Genomic DNA, 25,284 nt, shown 5'->3' on the forward strand with positions numbered 1-25,284 from the left:
TTGGACGTACATGTCTGAAATTATATTACAAAGTAGAAAATAATCAGTTTGAAATGATGTTTTCTGTAAACAAAAATCTGTTGGCACAAATATAAAGCTTTTCCTCTGTCTTAAGAACAAAGACTCACAATACCACTCGCACTTTGCATATGTGAAAACAAGCTGACAAAATGACTACACGTACCTGAAAGTTTAGCCCCAAAACAGGTTTTTTTTAGGAAACAAAACTACACTTATCCATATCCTATCACACTAGCACAACACTTAAATAAAAGGTCTTGGTGTATCGGCTTGAGTTTATGATGCTTGGCTGAAGATTTGATAAATATTACACTTTTCAGTTGGTTAACATATGTGTTTGAATTGCCCAAAATCAAATTAAATTGGAGGAGTCGGGACTTTTGGGGTTAATCAAATCATCACGAGTCAACCACTTATCATCCAGTCTATAAAGTAAAGTGGCAGACTGTTCAAATGAACTGTGCCAAAGGCATTCCTTTGTCATTGATTACAACTCTGAAATGAAATGATCAAATGCTCAAAACCCAGACTGAATGTTATCATTTTAGTTTTGAAAATGTTGTAATGCTATCACACTCTGTTTTTAGTAATTCAGGCTGACCTAAAAAAAACCCTTTGTGTACTATAATTTCAGCAGTATATCAAATACAAAGGACTTTGCTCATGACATAAGCTGGTTTTGGGAAAATGGGTCACACATGAAAGACTGTATTATCCAACAACTGCAATGTAGTGTGTTTTATTATCCTTTTGACATTTCATATTGTTCTCCAATTAAGAAAGAGAGGTGGGGCTTCTCCACTAACAACTGCGTACGTTTCTGGAAGTTAAAAACCAATGCTTTATGGAGACCAAAGTAGCCTACTCATTCACCGTGGCTGCAACATAAGTGTACAATACATACGCAATCTATAACATTACCCTTCCAACATTAAAAAAAAAGAAGAATATTGGGGAACATTCACTCATTGTAGGGTGAAATGCCAGAGTTGCTGTACAATATAGGAATCTGCAATTTGGTGGCCTTTTTGTCTGCTGAGGGGGTTATAATAAACCTTGGAGCTTCCCCGTGCTGATTGCAACCAATCTATCATGGCCTGCTCTATTAAGGCAAGCGGCCCTACTCATTGTCCAGTGCCAAGCAGGACCAACAAAAAAGAAAGAAAGAGAGAGAAAAATCCAACATCACTTAGAAACGTGCAGCAATTTTTCGCTGCTCCATCGCGCGAGTATGTCATTTACCACCGCAACATGGCACACTTCAATCTGCTTTCAACAATTACACTTGTCAGGGCGCGTTCTTGATTGCCGGTTCCCCGAGTCACTCTGTTGCCAACCAGATACGGAATGTCCTCGACCTAATTTCGGCTGGCAAGCGATTGAAACCGGGCAATCAGACCGCACAGCTCCACACAACGAACGACAAGAAGAGAACCCCTCCTCATGCGCTGCTAGGCTATACCCTCAATGTGCCCCATGGAAAGTAAACAGGAATTCCAACTCCATGCCAACTGGCCCAGAGATTAAGCCCATTCATCATACTTTGTGGGCCGGTTCCAATGGACAGTCTCGCCGTGGTGTATCAGGGGTTGCCCGGTAACGCCTCAACCGGGCGGTTTCCCTGAAAGACAGATCAATTTCAACACTGAGGGGGGCCTGCGTTTCTGGATCATTTATCTAACTAATGTTGTCCTTTCATGATAGCTTAGTTGCCTGAAATGAATATTGCTGCAGCAATCAATCTTGCTTGTATCACACAGAGGGGGAAAAATGCAACATTTATTATTTATAACAGGGCCGAGTGCGGTTGTGAAGACATTTTATAAACTTTCCAGCAGGGGCCACGGTGTAATCATTTACATCAACAAATCATAGTGACAGCTTTTGCTACTTTGCACCTTGCTCGAATTGATATTGAATTTTTACAAATTTGTCATACTGCAGAAAAATCATCGATCATCATAAAGTCTGGACAGAATTCTCAAGTTGATAAATGAATCTTATTTCAATTATTGACAATGTGAACCAAACAATAAAATACATGACTCCTTCCGAAAAAAAATTCTTTTTAAATCTTAAAAGCACAAGAGATACACATGTACAAAACAGAGCAACTGCCCTCCTCCACCTCTGACTGGACTGTCTTTTCAAATAGTCAATGCCTTTTGGTTCCCATCAGATGTCCCAAAGACCTTGATCATTGATGTTATCTTCAAATCCTGGGTGAGGTGTTTGGGGGTTGGTTGGGGGAAGGAGGGGGTGTGGGGGTGGGGTGGTGGGCAAGCTTGAGTCATAGAGAGACAGATGACTGTCTCTTAAAACAGAGAGATGTGGTTCTGAGAAAGGTTCTCTTCTGAGCCAGTTTTCTACTCTTTACTTGCAGCAAAGTGAATGTGCAAAACGTCCTGATATATCCACCATGTGTAAGTCCTCAAATCCCATTTACATTAATCCATGTAGGATCAATAACAATTACAAAATTGATTTCCCTCTTTTGTTAAATTACTGCTTTGAATTAGTGTAAAAAATAGTCAACGATCATCATTTAGCATACTGACACTCCTAGCTTTTTGTGTTACTTAGTTTCTGATCCGACAAAGGGTAAACATTGCGAGATGGACGGTGTGGTTGATTAGTCTCGTTCTACCAGCCCTTGGCGCATACACAAGGCAAACCAAATGGATAGTGTTTCTTTGTTCAGGTGCAGGGGTGGTTCCACAGTTATTCTGATATATTCTGTGAGTTTTCATTGCTGATCATTACACATGGAGTGGACTTGCAGGTTTTATCAACAGATAAGGCAGTTTGGGGTTAGTGTTTATGTGAAAATCTACAATAACTTAAAGGTACAATGTAATATACAACATTAATAAATACTTTGGAGAGTTGATGGTTTCTGATTGGTCGAGACTCGATCACGTGGCCGGTCATTAACGGTGATAATGGACCGGCTTCAAAGATCAAGCGAATAAATGGCCCCTGAACCAGCATTGATCCAGCCCCGTTCAGCCCCATGCAAGCCAATGATTGGTCAAAATATAGTAACAGTCCTGCGGTAGCTTTTAACAATTGAGCACTGCACATGCGCTCAACCCCCATCGCGTGAGACTGACGCGCGCGTACGCAACACAGTTGCTAGGGATGCGTGCGTGCGCGCGCGTAAGGAAGTTTTGAAACGACATCGTACAGCAGTGCAGTATATACTGAGGATGTTTACGACGAAAGCGTAGATCTACGATTTATTTTCTTTGAACACTTCACCCACCGACATTTTACCTTTCCTAAACCAAGCATCTTTGTAATTCCGGACACAAGGAATGTGTAAACGAGATTTCAGCTTCCTCCATCAGGTAAAGATATGAAAACATTGTTTTAATTTGTTTCGCTACGGCAACAGTTTCTGTTTACGTCGTTATAGCTGTTAAGCTAAAATATGGCCCATGAACATGAACACAAAAAAGTCTGGAAATATCGCCGGAAAAAAAGTCACAAAATTGGAGCATTTTAACTGTTTATTTCGTTAAAAAGGTATTTATTAATGGGAATAACAGTGTGAGGATCCGGTCTTCACTGCGTGATAATGACCGGGTGTGGGGGTGACCGCTGTTAATGGACCTCGACTTCGTCTCGGTCCATTAACAGCGGTCACCCCCACACCCGGTCATTATCACGCAGTGAAGACCGGCTACTCACACTGTTATTCCCTTATTAAAAAACACAACTTCCAAATTAGTATGAAATACCGTACTTGACTGTAAGTGAATATTAGTCTCAAGCATCCTGTGAAATCATGGCACCTGGTGTGATGTCATTTTCAAGAAAAGTATAATTTTTGTATCAATTTCCAACCATGGTCAGCCGACATGGTATTTCGAATACTGCTTTTAATTTATCAATTAAGTTAGTCTACATTTTCTTTGCAATTGGTTACACATCCATGAACAAGTGCAAGCCAGCTAGTCTGGTTCCATGACCTGACAATTCCCTGACGTCTAAAAATTGCTCCGCTTTCGTCTGCAGTATAGGGGCAGGGAACCAGAATACAAGAACAGCATTGATTTCTTGGTTTTTCCAGCATCTATGAAGACAAAATTTGCAATAAATGCTAACCCCATTTGCAAATCCATCCATTTCTGAAAATTACAACAAAAGCAATTGTTGCATCACCTTTAAAGTGAGGTTTTGGGGAACTATGGTCATCATAAACTGAGAAATTACATATATCCTATGAATAACAGAAAATTACTCATAGATCAATAGAATTTATCAAACTAGGCAGTTTATGCTGTGGTGGCATGGTGGGTTTAGGGTACAGGGTGCGCAGAAAGGAGCTATTTCACATTTCGTGTATAGCCTCCAAACCTGTCCACCAAAGATTACCCATGATGCTTTAATATCAATGGGTGGAATGAGTAGATTAAAACAAAGATATTGCTTCAACGCTTCCTCCTTAATCCTATTAATATTTAATACTCATGCATCCATATAGCAGCTTCTGGATACAGCAGCTCGCATAACACGACTTCTCTTTGTTCTTACTGGGTTAATCTGGACCGATATCTGATGCCAACTAAATTATCTTTCTGACGGTTTGTTCTCCCAACACCTGCCCCAGCTGATTAGAAGACATCCTGTTTAATCATTCCCTGGATTTAGCCCCTGAATGCATTTCTAAACACATTATCAACCGATCAATCACAGGGGTTGCCCGGATATCAACAATATGTGGCAACCGTCCAAAAAGCCATTCTCAGTCAGTCACTTCATATGAAGGCTTTTTCTTCTAACACTACTGGTCAGTCATGAATGTTGTTGCATCCTTTTATAACTGCATGTACATGTACAACATTCTACATCCAAGCTGCCACCCACTTTATTATTCCACCTGTTTTTGAGGAAGGATCAAACTTCTCCCACCAACCCAACACCCTGCGATTGAGTCCTTTGGCAGAAGCAGGCTTATCATTCAAATATCATTTCTTCGACCTGTTGTGTGTAGGGATCCAACAGGTAGTTCAGAAAAGACAGTCCTCTGAATCATTCAAAAGTAAATTCTTGTCCCTTGATGACCCCATCAAATTACAGCTTGCTTGACCACATCTCCCCTGCCCCAGGGTAAGGATGGAAATATCTGGTTGCTAAGTAAGTGAAGGGAGTGACTGGGTGAAAGGATAGGGGGCACATCAAAGTTCTTCCCTTCATTGTTGCCCCGTGACCCTATTAAATTAGAGTTTGTCCAGCTCAGTAAACCCGACTGACCTCTTGCAGAAAATGAAAATAATAAGGGGAGGACACAGGCAACGAATTCCAGCTTTCCTCTATCCAATTACCCTTTTATGTGTCCAAGCATCATTTGACCATCTCAGAATTCTCGATCGCCTCAACTCAGAGATTTGAATTAGGTCTAATAATTTAAGGTGACGTGGGTAGTAGTGGTGGGGAGGCGGAGGTGCATCTTGGTTTCCACCTTCCCACCAACCTTGTTGCTCTAAAGATATGGGTTGCTTGAATCACAGAGCTAGGACCCAGCTCTTTGCTTGAAATAAGGCATTAGCGAGGGGCGCAGCCTAATTTTTCCTAATCTTTGTTTCCTGACCCCCCTAAGTTGTGAGTGACCCCCTGCTGAGAATGGACATGCTAGGTTGCCTAGAAACCAATAGGAGAGCAGGGAAGCTTAGCTGACTGTCTGGCCTCCCGCACTGCTTCTATGCAAATATTTAGACATATCATAATTGCCATTTGTAGCCAAGGTGCTGCCAGGCTGCTGTGTGAATGAAAAAGTAAATTTCATTTAGAACTGAAATCTACCAAGCAGTAAATAATGCAATGAACTACATGCACGTGGATATTGGTGGTCAGAGAGAAATACACAAACATCATACGTATGTAAGATGACAAACAAATACTATATAACATTTTGCAGACAGCTTTGAACAGGGCCATCCTATGATCATAAAAATGACTTCCTGGAAAAAGATGGGGCAGAATTACATGTAAATGTTAACGAATTTAGATGCTTCCTGGGGGAAATTTCTATGATCTTGAGCCCTTCATTTAGAAATTGAAGTTAAAAACACTGTTCTGTATTACAAATGTCTTACTTTCACTCCCTGGTGTTTTTGTATGTTCGGGTCAAAATCATTAATAATCTGACCTGTGGGATCCGATGAGACACCTTTCAGCTGATCATGAACTCCATTTAAACGGAAATCCCTGAAAAGTTTTGTTTTTGAAAGTTTACTTAACCTATCACAAAGGTCTGGTTGAAAGGAAACTAACCTAATGTCTTACCGTCCCCGAGAAAAGATGAACAAACCCGGTTGTTTACATTGGATACGTTGGACATTTGTGGCATATGCATACGTATTTCCAGCTGTGTCAATTCAATGTACCATGTGCGTGTGACACATACACCAACACCAAGATTCACGACTAGCACCAAACAGCTCGATTTTTGAGAGTCAAAATTTTGACCCCCAAAATTTGTTCTCGATAGAATAACAAACAAACAAACACCCGTTTCTTAAAGGATGATTGTGTGGATGCTACTTTTAAAAAGCTCTTTCCAATCAACAATTTTTTTTTTAACGCGTATTGTACAAATGTAGCCCAGTTGGGCGCATTCCACGATGTTATGTCCCAACAAGTGAAGGTTCTTGAGCCTTGGTGCATTTTTCTTCATGTGCCATTACAGTATGGGTTGTGTTTTATGCATGAAACTTAACTTTGACAAGTATCAGCCTCAAAATATAGGATTGACAGTGCCAGGTGTAACATTTCTTTCTCAGAACAGTTTGTTTTGTAGGCCCTAACCATCAAACTTTCAGCTATTAGTTATAATTTTAGTCGTTTCCTTCTGATGAAAGAGATGTGAGTTTTCTCTGTTAATTATGAATGACAGGGGAAAGTTTGTGGGAATTAGAAGAATTTAGAAGGAGGCACCTCATGAATTTCCTGGCTTGAAATCATTCCAAGTTGGAAGTGTTCCAAAATGACTTCAGCTTGTGCAAATATTTTTTTTAATTTTTTTTATTTACTTTAAAGTAGTACTTAGCCTATGTCAGTTCCATTCTTGACTACGAACAGGTGGTTCATCCATGCCATAAAAATTATCTACCGGTACAAGATTTTTATAAACAATGTGAATGCTAACAATGCATGAACCCTCCTATATGCAAACACACGTTCTGTGCCAAGTTGTCCTTTCAGTCAAAATCTATCAAGTGACTGTTTTCAACAGTTCAGAGCTCCCAGCCTACGTAAAGCAGGATTGACTGGCTGTGACTGTTTATGTAACATGATACAGCTACGCTTTGACAGTAGGTGATTGCTAAGCCAACTGTGCCAACCACTTGCCTGCTTTTGTCTGTTGGCTGAATTTGACTAGTCACAGTGCTTGCTTGAAATATGATCCAACTGTCTGTGACTAGCCTGTGTAAAAGGCGTGGCAGGGGAAGAGGATTATTTTTTTTTGACTGTCCATGACTGTTCAGATAGCAGGAGGGTTAAATAATAATAATAACAACAATAACAACTCTATTCCACATAAAACATAACTTTCTGTTGTATCTTATTTGACATTCAACATAATTCTCTGTTTCCTTCCAAATGGATGATTATGGTTGATTTTTTTTGGGGGGTGTACTGTACATGTACAATTCCTTCTTATTTCTACTGTCCATTAGGGTATAATGCGTTTGGATTACTTAACAAAATTACAACAGGGACTATAGACCTTCCCATTCTGCCACTGTACTTAACGCTGGCAAACTTTTCCAAGAAGTGCCAATGTGCCAGACAAGTTCTAAATTTGATAATACCCATGTTATCCACCCCACGATCTCAGAGTTGAGATACTGCACTGGATAAGGCCTACGGAAGCGACACTTGGTCTCCAGTTCAAATATGGGGGTATGACGCCTTCCCCGATTAAATACTATCTTCCTGTCAGTCAGAGTTACAGCTACCAAGCTGGAAGCACGAGAGAGGAAGCAATTGCTACAAGGGGGATGTATGCACCCCAGCAGGTGCACACTGAAGGGGGGGGGGCAAGCAGGGTATCATCACAATTGAGTATATGTTCCCATCAAGCTGAGCTCACAGTGATTGTTGGAAGCAGGTTGAAGGGGAGAAGACAGATGGTGCGGGAAATGCATGATCAATCCGCATGCAATCAAATAACACACATAGATCTACACTCGAACACTGACCTCTGAATCATGGAAGAATACGCAATAATGAGGGTTTACCTTTGGTTTTTCTGACTGGCTGCATGATGGCACCTAAGCCAGCCAAGATATGTTTGATGACAATTACAAACAAATATGGCAAATCCTCATCCAAAATATACAAATATATCATTCTATTACCGGTCAGGCAATGGTCACAAACCCTTATACTCATGACACGTTTCGCATCAAGTGCACTCTAAACGTCATCCCACATTACACAAACAGCCACGAGAACACAGCTGGTGAGAGGGGGCTCAATTGTGCTTTGTCTTCCTCTTCAGTCATGTCAAGCCTTTAATTATCCTGCTTGCCAACCACAAAGAAGTGGAAACAATACATGAAATTCCCTGAAGCTGGAGGCTGGAGTTATAAATAATGTATCGCAAAGAGCCTACATTGTACAATGTTCATAGTAAGGACACCAGTTTTTGACTTTGTTACTGTGTAACTGTACAATCTTTACCAAAGAATTTGTTTATATATATTAATAAAGGAGTTTTTGTTGTTCACAAAATTCATACTTCTGGGCCCAGATAGTTAATACATCTGTACAGCCATGCATGAACATGTCAGAAGAGAACTTTTCAAGTTTTCAGGCAATGGCATAAATAGCATTATAGCTTAACTCCTTACTTAATGAGATGTTAGATGTAGTTAATAAGATTACAAGTTAAACTAAAACTAATATTATTGATAAAGCCACAGAAAATATTATGTTGAACAAGGGAAAAAGGTTCTCTTCCTCCAACGTCATATGTTTCAACTTCCACAATCAAGCATCAATACCTGAAACCCCACTTTCCTCCAAACATGCACTTTATTCTCCCCTATCCATGATCCATTACTTAGGTGGTGAAAGCTTCATAAAAAAAGACAGAAACGCGCTGCTGTCTAGCAGCTTTAAAATGGAGCTGTCCAATTAGTAGCCTCATCTAATACGCTCTGTCATTTGCAACCTACACACAGTCCATGTTCCCCAGTTGCTGGCTACAAGAGGAAGACTGGCTGGATGAATCAGAGCTAGGAACGGGTTTGCCGTAGGCACTCTGCTTCCTGTTATCAAGACATCTCATTTCAAAGGCCAACTACACCTGGTCCCTGGTCCCCGTCCTCAATGTCAACCTGTGCAAAATTGCAACCGGCACCAGCTATGGCATGCAGGGGGTGGAGTCATCACAGATGTGTGAGAAAAGATCCCTGGATGGTTTGGGCTGACAGGAATCCCCTGTGAACCGACCCGACGAGGCCGGCCAGTCCAATGTTGCATTACAGGGTCTAAAAAAAGATTTGGGTGTTGACCTGATCTTGGCACGGAATCTTACCTAGTGACAATTGAGGTACAGATGGAGACATGCAGAACCTTGACAGGACACAATGAGCTGGGGTTTGAGAATGGATACACTTATGCCGATTGTGTTCATAAGACTGATGGAAAGGTTAATCCGTTAGAGGAAGGGTGATAAGCATTACATGATGTAAATCAAACAGAATTAAAAGGGAAAATCTTATTTGTTGGGTATTAGGATACACTAGTTTAACTGCACTATTCAGATTGCAGCCTGTTTGTTACTCAGTCCGGATTCTTTACAGGTTCTGAAATTCTCTTTGGTGCCTCGTCTCCGCTGCGTTTCTGTGCAAATCTAAAATTATCTTCCCTTCCCTGAAAACCCGGCACTACCTGCAGGGCAAATCAATACAGGCAACACAAATTGCTGGTTTTGTATTACAGCAACATTTCCCCACTCCGAAAACCATGCCTGAAAGCTGATGAAGGTAAAGGGATATGGGGCTTTGAATTGAATGGCAAAGACCTGGCTATTTGGTGGCGTAATCTGTCAGTAACTGGACCCACTCGCTCTCGATTGAGTTACAGGTTGATGTACCCTGTGCACTAGACTAGCCAAGGAGCTATCGCCACTCAAAATTGCCTGCTTGCCCCAACATAACAAAGAGTCGTGTGAAAAGTTTGGGCAATTTATGCATTTGGCACAAATTATTTCCAAACAAAGACAGGAAATATAAACGACAACTGCTACTGATAATTTCAAATGTTTATTAGTGGATATGATTCCTAAAACAAAATAAAAATGTGCACTGAAAAAGAACTGCATACCACTAAAAGATAGCACAGGCAACATTTGCTGCTTTGTACAATGCACTTGTAGAACTCTAGTTACAGTTCAGAGTGCCATTGTGGAAAGCTTCCATGGCCTAAAGGGACAATCTCATGTCAAATAGCTCTCAAATTCTCTCCGCCAGTTATCAACAAAATGCTCATGTTTTTTAAACGGTCTATCAGAGAGGGAATATGCTCTACAGCACAAGCATTGGGGTTTGTTTTTGATTTCTGATGCTTACGATACACAATTTTTTCTTCAATTGCTTTTTGTTTTATGAATACATTCAAAATACACCCCCAAAATATTTCCATTATTGATACATGTAGCTGACTAATTGTTACGAATTAAAATACATTATTTGTGTCATACTCAAAAGAATCACAAAATAAACCTTTTAGATAAATCTGTTTTTGTCATGTCAAAAAACGTACAAGTAATTCTCCAAACTGAACGGCATGTATTTCATTCAATTTCACTGTTGTATTCCTCAGGGAAACACTGAAGCATCACGCATCACAACAAACCTGTCTGGCAAATGGCAAAATACAAACTTCTTGTCAGTGGATTTCCTAAGTCTATTTAATCATCAAAATTGCCTGCATTATCATACTTTCCTCCCTTCGCAAAGATCAAATCCATTCACTAATTTTTGTTTCTATAAACACATCAAATGTTTCCTTAGGGGTTTCCTGAACTGTCAACTTGATGGGATAGATATGGCCATGGTTGCTATGCAACATCTTTTCATTATCATGCTTTAACTTCATGTCATTGCATTTCATATTCCATGACAAAAATGATGCAATGTTGGACTAAAAAACAACTAGGGACCAACAAGACAATTTACATGTAAATAGTACCCAGGGACTGCAATCAGGCATATTTTGTTTTATTTAGAATGTAGCTTTCTATATGTTACTCATTATTTTTTTTACTACAGAAAATCAGTCGGGATCAGAAAGTTATAAATAAGGCAACTGACCTTTGACAACAATACCGAGGCTTAAGGCTGGCTGCATCATGAGGGAAATAAAATGGGACTTTCCCCTCATGGGAAAACGTGCAAACCACAGGAGACCTTCCACGAAATCAATAAAACTGGTAGCTACTAGCTACAATGTTGTATGGCTCAAACAGGAAATAGAAACCAGAGATTAAGTTCACACAAACTCAAACTTTGCATGACCTGCTTTTTATTTATTATCAGAGAAAATAACCAACAATTAACAGTGTTTCTTAGCATAAAACTGAAATATTACATTAAAAAATTCCATCGACTACAGTTCACATACATTGTAACTGAATGGTCGCTTTTATCAAACAAAATGTATGGAAAATCCTGAATAAATTATTAGCATGTGGCAATTTAAATGGTGAATTTTAGATAACAAAATATCCCTTTCCCCCAAACACTTAAAATTATTGCATCAGCAATAATTTTCATAACTTATAGCCCTGAAAAGATTAGGACTGAAGGGTGTTTGTGCATTAAAGTTGAGCAAACTGGTGAACAGGAAAATGGGGGGGGGGGGAAATGGTATGTGAAGTATGATATGAAGAATAAAAGAGAAAGGTTAGTCAATTGCAACAACATAGCGTCAAGGAAGCAGTTATTTTTTATTCTTGGAGGGAGCACTGTTAGTTGTAATCCAGGAAGACAGACACAGTTGTTCAACAAGCATGGTGCCACCTGTCATCAGTTGAATGGAATACCGGGGAATCATGGGGGCCCCACGCTTTTGTCTGCCTCACTCACGGACAAACACATCCCAGGTAACCCTGAGGGTCGACTATAACTTAGTATAAGGGGTGTGCGTGCTAGTGTATTCTCCAGCGACTTTATACAAAATGTACACGCTTCCTGCATCTGTTGTGCAGGCCAGTCTGGCTCCTGGGCATTTTTTTTCCCGAAGTGGTGAAGTGACTGAATGGATGGTTCACCAAGGGCCTTCAGGTGGTGATGGTGAAAGGGGGGGGGGGGGGGGTGAACACTGATGCCCCAGGTGTCAGTTGAGGCTGATATTGTGAGGGGAAGGACAACGCCGCCGCTAGACAAGGTCTTGTTGTTTGCAGACACAACTACAGACTGGCACGCTATACACTAGGCCTCATTTTACTAGCCCTTTTAAAATTACCATCAATAATGGGGTTGCTATGTTTAGAGTAACCACACACTCAGATCTAGAGGGCACCTCATCAGCCACAAGGCATGATTATCATGATTGCAGTTTAAAGATCCAAGTTTTCTACTTTTAGAAACAACACTGCAATCTCCCTGCAACAGCCATGTTACTGCAGGGTAACATTCATATACTGTTTCTTAAGTTCTTAAAGGGAATATACATCATTTGCTTTTGCTGTAATTTTCAGAAATGGATGGAATTGGGGGGTTGGAAATATAAAGCAAATATAGTTACACTGACTTTTTGGAGGTTTTGGGTTCGAAAATGCTATAAAAACCAAGAAAAACGATCATTTTCCTGTAGTCTGGTCCCCTGACTCCATATAAGAAGAAACAGAGCAGTTTACATACATTGGGGAATTGTAAGGTCAGGGAACCGGTCTAGCTGGCTCGTACCCGTTCATAGGTTTGTAATCGATTGCAAACAAGTGCAATGGTCAATTGGGGCCAGTATTTGAAAAAAAAGCCAGTTGTTTCCAACGCTGATCGGCCGATCAGCGTTGGAAATTGATACAAAAATACCACTTTTCTTGAAAATGACAGTATACCAGGTGCCATAATTTTACAGGATGCTTTAGACTGTCATTTACCAACATCCTATTAAGGTATTTCGCAAAAACTTGGTAGTTTTATTTTTCGATGTTTGCAAATGTTGTATATTCCCTTTAACCCACTGTACTTTAACAAGGTCAAAAACTTAACTAAACTAGAATAAAACTACCATTCATGGCACATTCAAGCATTACAGGTTGATGGGTCATGAAAGTATACTAGGAAGAACATGTTTCGATACATCCTCACCTGGTTGTGAAATAGGAATTTCAATGCACAAGTATCTGCCTCATGTTTCAGAGACAACAAAGGTCTGATATGATTTTTCCCCCCAAACTGTCTGTAGCACATTACTATCCAATGCTGTTATGTGTGACATGGGCACAAACTTTGTTCAAACAAGCCATGGTACTAATTGGTCTGTAATCAGTATCTCCAGACATCTTTGGAAGATATCACTGAAACCAATTACCCCATGAGTTTAATAATAAATATGACGTGTTTGCATTACTTTTCAGTCAGTCATGTTTTAAAATGAAACTGGCTATTCATTATTGTGTTTTTATTATTATTATTTTTTTTTTATCAATCTATTTTGTAACCATAGTTGTGCTAACATCTGGACAATCAAAAAAAGGGTACACACTGACACATAAATAATCAACATTTTGCGTTATTTCCCTTAAATTGAAAATACTTTATTTATAATGGACAAGCTAACATGGTCACGCTAACATGTTATAATCGACAAGGGTAACTTACACACATATGTTCTGACAACTTTATGTTCTGACACCCCTAACCCTAATCCTTATCCTAACTAGGAGTAACACAATCTTACTAGCATGTGCAGGTTGTCGGAACATAGGGGTGTCGGAACATAGATCATTCACCATCGACAAGCTAAAGTGAAACAAAATATTGGTTGAAACATTGAGAATGCATGTTTTTAAACCTTTATACCTCAAACTGAGATTGCCCCTAATCACACCATCACATTTTCAACCCCAAAGATCAGGGGAACATAATTTTGTCATGGTGCAGCCAACCATCACTGCCGATAAAACAGGCACTGCTCTTTAGATCTATTTTGATCACACAGCAGTAATTCCAGGGCACAGATGGTGATCCAACATTTCCTGACAACTGTTATGAGGATGATGCATAAGTTATGCAGCATTCACAGAATATCTGCTGGTCAGACAACAAGATAGTCTGGGGAACATCCGACATGGAAGGGGAACAGTGATTTGGAAAGGAAGTCTGTGCCCGGGTTAGAGGGAATTTCACTGAGTTGCTTTTTTATCCAGAAATTACTAGCGCAAAATATAAGATAATTTTCACTTGACAGAGGTATTTGCGCATTACCTAGAGAGAACTAATGGACCAATGAAAAAAAAAAGAGCGAAAGTCAGCGGAATGTGATAATAGAATAATATAAATGTTAGTATGTTGAAAATGTACATCCTGGAGAAATTCTGTTTCACATGTGGCCTTCAAATAAAGGACCAAGGATCACCTTCACTGATATACATGCACTGACAGTAGAACATAATCTCATGGGACAGTTAAATGTGTGGAATTTTTACTTTCTATTTTTTGTTTGTTCAAAGCACTGCCACATCTGAACACTAGACTATCAAACCACAAGCTCATTTTTTTTACACTTGCAAAAAGTCCTGACCTTAACTGTATCAAATTCCAGCCAGTTCCTTAGACTAAATAAAGCCTGACCTATAAACTGAAAGATTTATTCAACAAAACTGAAATGATTTAACACCAACGAAAAGGATGATAGGACTCCCCGAAGTTGTTTATTTATAGGTATTTATGACATTTGGAGAGTTTCCCTACCAAGCTTGGGTTTCAAAAATAGCAGGGCAATGAAATTAAAATGTCATCTGGAGGGCTGGGACTGACCTTAAGGGTTCTTGCATCCATTTGTCAACCTTATTGTTCACACCAGTAGGCAAGAGTCATATTGTTCTTGATGACAAGTATTGATGAATAAGCTCTACAATAAAAGTCCATGTGGTCTAGTCATGGTTAGCAGGATCAGGTACTTTGAGCCTAACCAGCACTGGAAACAGCAATTCTTGTTTCAAAGCTTAATATAATTATTATGTATTTGTAGATTAGAAGTAATGGAAACAGAGTTGTCGTTAGATCTGATGAGTTGAACTATTGAACTGGCCAGTGCTCTCAAACTGGAAGTAAAACATCTGTGTACCATACATTAATTTGATATATTATCGTTTTGATGTTATCAACAAATTTCGTATAGGCCTACTCTCATCTCTATAAATAAACAAAATATTTGAGACCTTTCATGACATTCTGTGAGTAAATGTTGGTATAGCAAGAAATAAAATTTCATGGACTTGGACCTAAAATGTTTGAACCATGCAGCAATGAAAATTACTTAATGTGATGCGTGTATCATTTGAACAAATTTGATAACTAGTACAAGCATTAGGAAATGAAAGTAAAGTGGCGACAGAGCCAAACATGTACGTGTCTAAACGTTGCATTGCATTGCACATTGGCCAAGTTTCATGCTCTATACAAAATAACATATGGCAGTTTTTGAACAAAAATAAGTTCAGACTTCTGAGTAACCAAACATTTCTTGTTGCATATTGCCTCCTTGCTCTTCCTCCAATTTCACCCCCTCCGGATCCACACTACTTCCAAGTTTCATGAACGTAGGCTCCATGGCTCAAGGTATTTTACTACCTAGCAAGCCTGTGCCATTTAAAAAAAGAAAGCACCAAGGATGAGGCAGGGCTGCGTGTTATGACTGTGAGTGTACCAGCCACACAGGAAACCAATGTCTTCCTTGTCACACAGCCAACAGGAAGCTGCTGGGGCTGACTAAAACTCTGGCCTCTCAATCATGCACAACCTTTTTTTTCTTTCCCTCTCTCTCCCCCTGCTTCCCCAGGACCCTTGTTGATACGATGACCACATATATCACATTTTTGCTCTCTGATAAATCACCACCCTTGGAGGCCACGCTAAATCAAATTTGAGTTCAAGGTTTTTGCATTATCAAACACATCTCATGAGAGAATATAAAACTGATCAATCCACTCATACATTCCTATATATCTGTAATTTCTCTTTCAACAGAAAATGAGATGTGTTTATCTCTTTAAAAAACTTTTACATTCAAGTGAAGATTGTATATGTATATACTGGACAAGTGATGCTTCAAAGTATAAGATCAAACTTTTCACTAGTCCAGCATGTTAATGACTGGATGGGGCGTTATTTTCTAAATGTCAAACTAGAGAACATTCAAGGGCGTGCCAGACCCTGGGTCCTCCTAACTATCCCCCTTCCCCCCTGACTCATACTAACCAGACGAGACTAATAATACATTTAGCTTAGATCCTGTAGACGGCTCATGTATTGCGAACATGACGAAAGCTTCGAGTCTTCAATTAAATTTGTAAGGGACCTTATGACCTATCTTAACCAACATCTAACATTACTCAACATTACTCGGACAAATTCCCCACTGATTTTTGTCTCCAGGAATCCAAGTCAAATAGTATCACTTTGAGTTTGACTACTATACAAATAAACAGACGGAAAGAATGAGAGGAAAACAACATATAAAACAACCACAAAAACTAACACAAATTAATATTTAAAATCCACTGGAAAAATCCAATAAAAGGTCATTTATCTCAAACAGTTCATTAATAATAATAATAATAATAATAATGTATATTTATATTGCGCAATAATCTGCCTAAAAAAAGACGCTCAAGGCGCGTAACCTCCAAACAATCTTTAATTTCCATTCATACAAATGTGTAAAATGTATGTATACATTTATCTTTAAGTTCATGTGAAACACATAGAACCTGATTTTCTTTGGGAATTCCTTCCTACACATGAGCATGGGCACAGTCTATTATCAAAAGAACAAAAAAAAAATTTAACATAAACAAATCAAACAAAAACCAATGGACCTAAGCGTAAGTGTTGCAAAACTCATGTGTTGACTGAAGAAATGGAAAACATTTTATGCCACCCAATTTCAAATGTAAACATGCACAATTATGTATTTTTCTGACAATTTCCTTAATATGCAATTCAAGTGCACGCAAGTTTTTTTCCCCTCCAAATCTGTCATCATCCTTAGCAACAACTGTTAAGTAAAAGTGATGACTTGATCAATATCTGACTAAAGTATGCAGTCAGTTTGAAGAATGACATGTAATAATACAAACCTGTCTAATTATTCTCACCTGACTGCAGGACACCCACTCACCAGACAATAAATGTCATTGTATGGCACCTGTCCAATTAAAGTGAGCATGTGAAGAAATGCATGAACAATGCAGCCAAGACTCTGAGAGCCATGCAACAAACAACTGCCTCCACAAATCCACAATATTTGCTACAGACAAAAACAAACTTCAACTCAAGGGATACAATTATTAACAATAATTGGCCATTCTTCCAACCCCACCCAGCACGTTTCCATTGTCTATAGTTTAGTTACCATTACTGCTCTATACTAATGTTTGAGAATGAAAATGTGTTTATTTGAATTGAAAGTGTGTCATTAAAATATAATGTAAGAAATCTGTTTTACCAATGTACCCCAACACTCTGCATTATAACAGTGTCTAGTATTTATGGAAATGATTGGTGGGTAAGCTTATTATAAAAGCCTGACAGACTGGTGTCCATATTTTTAATTGTTCAATAGCCCAGTGTTTTATCATAGGTTGGAGCATTTGAGTGTGCGCCATCTAGCTACCTAGATCGATCACGTGCTACATGCGCATGCCCAAAGGTCTGCCTCGGGCATCATACTAAAATTATAATACTGTACATTTGTACATGTGACCAACTTTGCATGATCTTGACGTTTCAAGTGCACTTTGATGGTTTCATCTCGCCATGACACCAGACAAACGTTTCCTTTGCAGCAGAAAAAAAGAAAAAAACTTGTTCCACTTGTTCCACTTTTTTTCCAGCCGCAATAATAGTCTGTTAACACGAGTTGTCAAGTAGAGAACCCAGGTGCCCACATTTCAGTAGAGGAATCAAGCGTCTCCGAAAACAGGACCATCCAACGGCCCGGGATTTTCGGCGGGAAAAGGTGCTTGAATCAACAGGTTGATGAATAGACAAATCCGGCGACCATGATAATTACACATTTCCGAGGTGGCACGCTGGCTTGCGCTTTTCGCGCGTGTTTTAACTTGATGCGCGCGTAGATTTTGTAATCAATTAAAAACTTAGCATCAGTTAGGATGTAGGCCTACCATCTTCAAAAACGAAACTCAAAATATCATGTAATATCCTACTTGGTTGTAAGTCAATAATATTCTCATGCATCCTGTTATTGTCGGGGAAAAAAAGAGTTCCCGTCATATCTGGCGGTCATGAATTAGGACAAAACCATCGCGTTTTCAACAGAAATATATGGTTTGCTCCGAGAAAAAAAATGAAGATGCATTTTCACAGTTTTCTCAAAAGGTATATCTACTCAGATGAATTTTCTACAGGTTTTTTTCCTAATAACCGGCTTCATATTTATTGTATTGGTGTTCCTTGAATCGATTTGTTTTTCGTTGGTGCCAATTACCTTTAATGTGCCACATTTGCAATTACCCGGAACGTTCCAACTGAATTAAGGAGAAACTCCTTGCTCAAAGTGAAGATAGGACTGGAACCAAATACCAGTAAAATTGTTCTGACTAAATTGGTATCATTCGGAATAAAACAATTATTGAAGGTGGTTTAAGTGTTCCGCGAGCACAGCTTTGTACGTGGGTTAGCAACGGAATACGAGACCCCAACACTGTGCATACGTTTTCTCAAAATGTATAGTATCCACTGAGCTGAATCTTCAAAAAGTTGCATGGTTGTAACGCACCCTTCTTAATATTTTGGGCAATTTTGTTGCTTCCAACGGAAAAAAACGCACAAAAAGCTAATGATTCTATAAACCTCTATAAATTATGGACGATCTTTACAAAGAATGATTGAGATCAACTTACCGGTATACGTAAAAAGGCGAAACGGTAACTTCGACAGGTCTTGTCAGAGGGTTGTTTGTTGAAGATAATAAATACGTCCGAGAAACGGTTATTTAGCGCATGTTATATATAATAACTAGATTTAGGAAATAACAGGAGGGGAAACCAATGAAACATAACACCAGACAAAATGCATTAATACTGAAAGCCCTCTCTTGTTTTTATTTTTATTTTATATTTCCCTTGTTTCAAACAAACCGCACTAATAAATTGCCACCTTCTACATTATATCCCACTCGTCTCCATTTGAGGCAGAGGGCTGCCCATAAAATGTGTAGTTTGTTGACATTTGACAACGGATAGAGAATGGTGGATTTTAACCGGAAAAAAAAACATATTTAGAAACTGTGTGCTGGGTGATAAATAAGAAGGGTTGCTAACATTGAAGTTAGCGAGGTGCTTGATCGGAGCATTTCAAGTCATTGCATTTCAAGTCCCTTTCCTAGATCCTGGCTTTAGGTGGAAAAGAAGATGCCTGTACATGTATTATTTTTGGACTATAAATTAAGAAAAAATTGTTTGACCACTTTGATTTTCATGAAATTTGTTCTGAATGCTAAGGAAATATTGGAAAGTTTTACATTAAAAAATAGCAAAATTGTGGATTACATTTTTAGAGCGACGGTATCACATCCTTTGGATTAAGTTCGCTATGTTCATCTGCTTGACCTTTATTCCGACCTCATTGTTCACGAGTTATACCTCGAGGTAACTCATGCAATCTGCGTGATACCGCAAATACGTCATTGATAGGAACAGCTCACCATTTTGACGTTCAAGCGTCATTTTAAAGTCAGTACCGTAAGCGAGAAATGAAGCAGTTTTAAGAAAAGTTTTCATCTTCTTGAACAAAATACACGTACCCTTATTACGAAAGAATGATCAAACACCAACCGCATCGCTGGTAAAGTTTGGCAGAAAAAAATCGCGAAAATGCAAGATCAAGATCAGTTTCCTTGAAGTATGATTTATGGTTCTTTTTAATTGGAGCAAACAGATATTTCAGTTCACTGTAAAACTAACAGCTGATTAAGTTGACAATACAGCGGAAAACACGCGAGTCTGTCAACAAGGCGTGACGTGTACCAACGGGATCATGACTCATCAACAACACAGGGCCTATCGTCTCTGATCTGACGTCACAGGGGCCTACCAACTACATATAATCTATTCTATTGTGATCTATTCCGAATGAACTCAGACATGTGCTGCCAGGGCGGGCGGAGGCGTCACTTCCGTCGACTTGTCAACAACTCGTGGAAGTCCTGGCCTGCTCGCACGCCATTATCTCTGCCTAGGATATTTTTGGATCGGACTCACCGTGTACACTTTTGTATGACCTGAAAGGAATCGCTTTCAGTTCCAATCATGTGTTACTGTATATTCATGGCAAACCAAACCAAACCAATCAGGCAAGTCAAATACCCCGAATTGCACTTTTGCATCCCACAATAACAGTGTGTACACAAGTACACTTCATCGAAGCCAATTCTGTCAAATCAGTTACGTGTCTTTTTCCCCCTATCTGACCACGCATATCATTTATTGTGACAAACGATTAGTTTGGATATCGGTCAGCAAGCCCCTTTGGTGTATGTCGCTCCACAGCTGTTTTTTTCCTAAAGTAAAATAAGCTAGTCTTCTTTTTCTTCTGACCCGTACCTACCATCGGGGTTCGCTTTGTAGGCTACGCATAAAGAAAAATCCTTCCCCGAAAACAACTTATGAGCTACGCCTTCACTCACGGTCAATTTATTATGCATCAAGACACCTACGCGAACACTAAAAAAGCGGAAATAACGAGACGGTTTTTCTCACAGAACACACCAATTCCTGATTGACTATATTTATGCTATATATACATTTGTACTTCAAATGAAAATGCATAACACATTTTGACCAGGGCGTAATACACAAAGCAACATACATTGTAATTTCAACCGCAGAGGAGTCAAATATGTGCTTAGCGGATTATTGAATATTAATTCCATGAATTTAAATGTTATACTTTTGATGGCTATATATTTTGCTATAACTGGAATTTGAAAGCAAAGTGAAAGCATTTGTTCTGACTTTGGTTTGGTATTCTGAGATATACTCACAGTTCAAATATGCAATTAACTGGTCTGCTGTAACCTTTATGTTCGAAAAACGCGGCAGAATTTCTTCATAACACAGCTTCAGTACAAGATATACAGCTTACTGTAACTATCAAACAATATTTTGATTTGTCATGAAAAGTCTTGACAGGTGTAATATTACAAATGCAACATGTTTACAGAAACTATCAGGATAAACGATGCCAATTAAAGGATTCGGTGGCTCTCTCACAATCGATTATGCGGACTCGCATCTGTAATAACTTGCGGATCATTGATGTATTGATAACCCCATGTCAATTCGGACTGATTATGCATGTTGATGGTACCACTATGCGAATTCACGTGAACTATAACTAGTGTCACTCATCCATGTTGATAATCAATTAAGTACAGCAATGACACACTTTACAATTACAATTCAGGTAAACAGTTAGTTTTTTTTAACAACTCACTTCCATTATCCATGAATGTTATTCTACTTGAATATGAAATGAAATCAAATTACGTGGGGCAAAAGGTTGCTGGTTTTAAATCTCGAGTCTACTCTATCAGCACTTGATAATGAACATGTATAAAACACGGAATAATGACGCAAGTAACTCCATAAAATAAGGAAAACTTGTGTTTCACTTTCATTGTACATGCACCCCTAAAAGTAGTGACGGAAACCATTGGTGAACAGGGGTTTGAATGGTATTTAGGGATCATTCGACGATGTTCATTATTGATGCTACGAGTAGTAACGTAACGCAACAACTACTTTACAAAAATACATCTTAACTGAACATAAAACAGCTCGTTTCACTTGTCAGCGTTGACTATACATTGATAAACCACATTTTTTTTTACATAACCAAAATATATCACCCAGCTGAATGTTATTTGTCTGGCAACCGTGGCTATATTTTAGTCCTGCTGCTAGTTTTGCCGAATAACCCACAGTATTTCAACTCTCATCTCTTCATAGAATACACTTTCTTCTTTTTATTTTACAGATAAAATACAGGTGGCGTAAATAATTTGTCGTCAGGTGATGACTTTAGCAGTGACATTTATGTGTCTCGTTCTTTCTTCACCTTAACCTCATCTCCTAGTATGGTAGCGATCTCTCCTTGCATGAAGGCCCAAGGAGTGTTGGTTCCCACCAGCGGGCATTTCTGGCCGCTTGGACAGTACACCTCAGCGCCAGCCCCCTGCTTCTTGATACTGTCTCTGGAACACGGAAAGCAGAACTTATGGTTCCCGACCGAGGGACACTGAACGAAGTGCGTGTCTTCCAAGCGCTCATGACAGATGGTGCACTTGAGAATGTTGTTGACGAGGTTTGGAATGGAGGAGTCCGGGAGGTGACTCGTGTTGGAGCTGATGCTGGTCTCCATGGGATGCCCCTGGGCCTGGGCGAGCTCTCGGCTACGGTATAGTGCGCGCCGATGGGCAGTGGTCGGGGAGTGGGGGCTCCGCTGCGTCTTGCCGTCCGAAGAGGCTCCATTGGTGGTGTTATTCACCAGATTCGGCGTCGCATCGTCACCCTTCCTTGGCGAGGAGGACCTGAGGGTGCCTAGATTGTCGGTGACAGACATAAGTGCGGCCATGGGTGACGGACCTCCTTGGGTCGAACTTCCTGTCTCCGGCGGCGTGCTGGATGTGGGATTACTCAAAGGAGACCCACCGGAGCTGGGTGGCCTGGAGCCTCCCGCACTGAACCCCGTCGAGGCCATGGTGTGCTTCAACGCCTCTGTCTGGTTCTGCATCCATTGCTGTCTCTGCTGCTGCACCTGTTCATCAGTCAACTTCCCAGAAGCATTTTCGGGGTCGGGCTCAGGGGACGATTTGCGCTTCTTCGTTTTTTGGGGCAGTGATGCCAACATATGGCTTGTGGTGGTTGGCAGCACAGGGCAACTAGCGTCAATGTACGGCTGAGGCAACATATCCACATTGACATTTTCTTTGAAAAATCTGACAGGTTCAGGCAGTAGATCGCCCAATGCCCGCCAATCGTTAGAACCGTGTTTCTTTTCGTATTCCAGATATTTGAATCCAGAGGAAAGTCCCTTGCCCAAGTCTTTTAGACAATCCGAGTACATCTGCTTGGCCACCCCCGAGGCACTGTGGTAAACCTTGTTCGATCCACTCGGATATTCGATGAAAAGTTTTAGTTCGTAATCCATGCCCGGTTTGTAGGTGGCATCAAAGGAAAACACACGGCCCTTCCGAGTGTGTTCTTTCTTGAATCTTACCTCAAAGGGGGTACAATTCGAAAGAGTTGCCAAAGTCTGACGTACAATTCCCGGTCGCTGTCCATACGGGTCTTCGGAAGTTGGTGTGATTCGGCGCTCTGCACCCTCGATCGGAAATGCCGAGGAGCCTACCTCTTTCTCCTCCCGGTCTCGATCGCTGGAGCTTCGTTTGGCTCTCAGGGAGGCGGTTGAGGAAACGGTGGAGGGCGTTGGACCGGTCGGTGCGACGCTGTGCCGGGGTAACGCCGACATGCTGGAAGTTGGTGTATTCAGATGGTGAAGCAGGCTTGGGGTTTGGTGACTGATGGCACTGTGATGCAACAGTCTCCCTGATTTGTTCTCTCCGGACTCATCCGGAATAAGGTACGGTCCACCAGGGCCGTTACCGAGTCTCTGTACGGTGGAAAAATCGTGGATGCTCCTTGGTCGGCTGTGTTCGTGACCCAGGAAACGCTCTGCGTGGCTGGATAGAGACGCCGGTAAGGTTCTGGGTGAAGGCTCCACATGAGCCGTTTCCAACAGCCCGCTGGGTCGGGGTGGAACGCTGGCTGACTGGGGCGGCATTTGGCCCGGTTTCTGCACCTGAAACGGCTTGTTTTCTTGGAATCCATGTACGCGTTTCATCTGCCTAGCCGATTCGATGACCATTTCAATCCTATCCGCCCCTTCATAGTTGACACAACCTCGGCACACCGGCTCTGAGAAATCGTGCAGCAAAGCCCATGGCGTACGAGGCAGGTCACACAGATAGCAGTGTTGACGGTGCATTCTGAGCTGTACTGATTGCTGTGCGTGTGACGACGATGATGACATGTCTATGGGAAATCACAATGTCCATACAAGCCACAACACAACAGAGTTTGATTCTATAAATGTGTCACTGTGTCGACAACGTCTGTCAGATGAATCTGGTGTAAACGGCTGAAATATTATTATACATGGGAACATAAAATGTGTTCACATGTTTCTTAGTTCAACAGGCACCTTTTCCAAGGCGGGCAGTGCGGGTACTATCTGTATGCCCTAACTGCATGAACTGAGTACATACATGAAGCAAGGTGTACATGTATATAACGGTACACAATGAAGATCTACTCGCGGCCCGGCCAGATGGCAGCGCGGCAAACAAGCCACACGGAAACACTGCACATGCGCAATGCCCTCCCTGTGTGGCGGTATCACATGCCACGCATGGCATTACAGACATAGTGATGACGTAGGCGACAGGAATGTGCAACGATAGACGCGCGGTGCCCCGGGAAAGAAAGAAAAAAGAGCTAAGGCTGAGTCATTAGGAAGAAGAGGAAACACGAAACTTGCAGCTCTCTGCCTGCTATTATTAAATCCGCTCACGCGTGGGCAATTTCACCACGACTGCACCGTCAAGTCGCGGCGGTATGGCCTCGTGCAGGGCCATAAACCCCGCCGACTCGGAGTAATATGTATGCGAGGGTGGGGACAAAAAAAAATCCAACTCATTCAGCGTACACGGGGCTAGGCTGGGTCCCATATTTCGCAGAAGTGAGTCACTCGGCACAAACAAAATTTTTCAGACCCTCCGGTGCGCTGGCTACGGCACGTTTTGAGCGGTAATAAAAACCGGGCACAGCCATCCATCACCCGGGGCCAGCCGGCAGTTTTTGCTTTGATGACGGCAGTCTGGGAATCCGATCCTAGCACATATAACCAACGGCAAGAGCGAAGTCTAAATACAGCTGTGTTGGTGGTTTAGAAAACATTGAAGGCAAGGGACTCGCTGCAAAACAATACA

General features: G+C 40.7%; 1 protein-coding gene across 1 annotated transcript; it reads right to left on the bottom strand.

Annotated features, from left to right (window-relative positions):
* Positions 1 to 20,904: 20,904 nt before the first annotated feature.
* Positions 20,905 to 25,070, bottom strand: LOC119721184 (probable E3 ubiquitin-protein ligase IRF2BPL). Its single transcript, XM_038191088.1, has one exon. It carries the CDS (start codon positions 24,324 to 24,326, stop codon positions 22,329 to 22,331), a length of 1,998 nt encoding a protein of 665 aa, XP_038047016.1. The 5' UTR covers positions 24,327 to 25,070; the 3' UTR covers positions 20,905 to 22,328.
* Between the last annotated feature and the right edge of the window lie 214 nt (positions 25,071 to 25,284).

The sequence above is a fragment of the Patiria miniata genome, unplaced genomic scaffold (genome assembly GCF_015706575.1).
Source record: "Patiria miniata isolate m_02_andy unplaced genomic scaffold, ASM1570657v1 HiC_scaffold_13, whole genome shotgun sequence".
Taxonomy (NCBI): Eukaryota; Metazoa; Echinodermata; class Asteroidea; order Valvatida; family Asterinidae; genus Patiria; species Patiria miniata.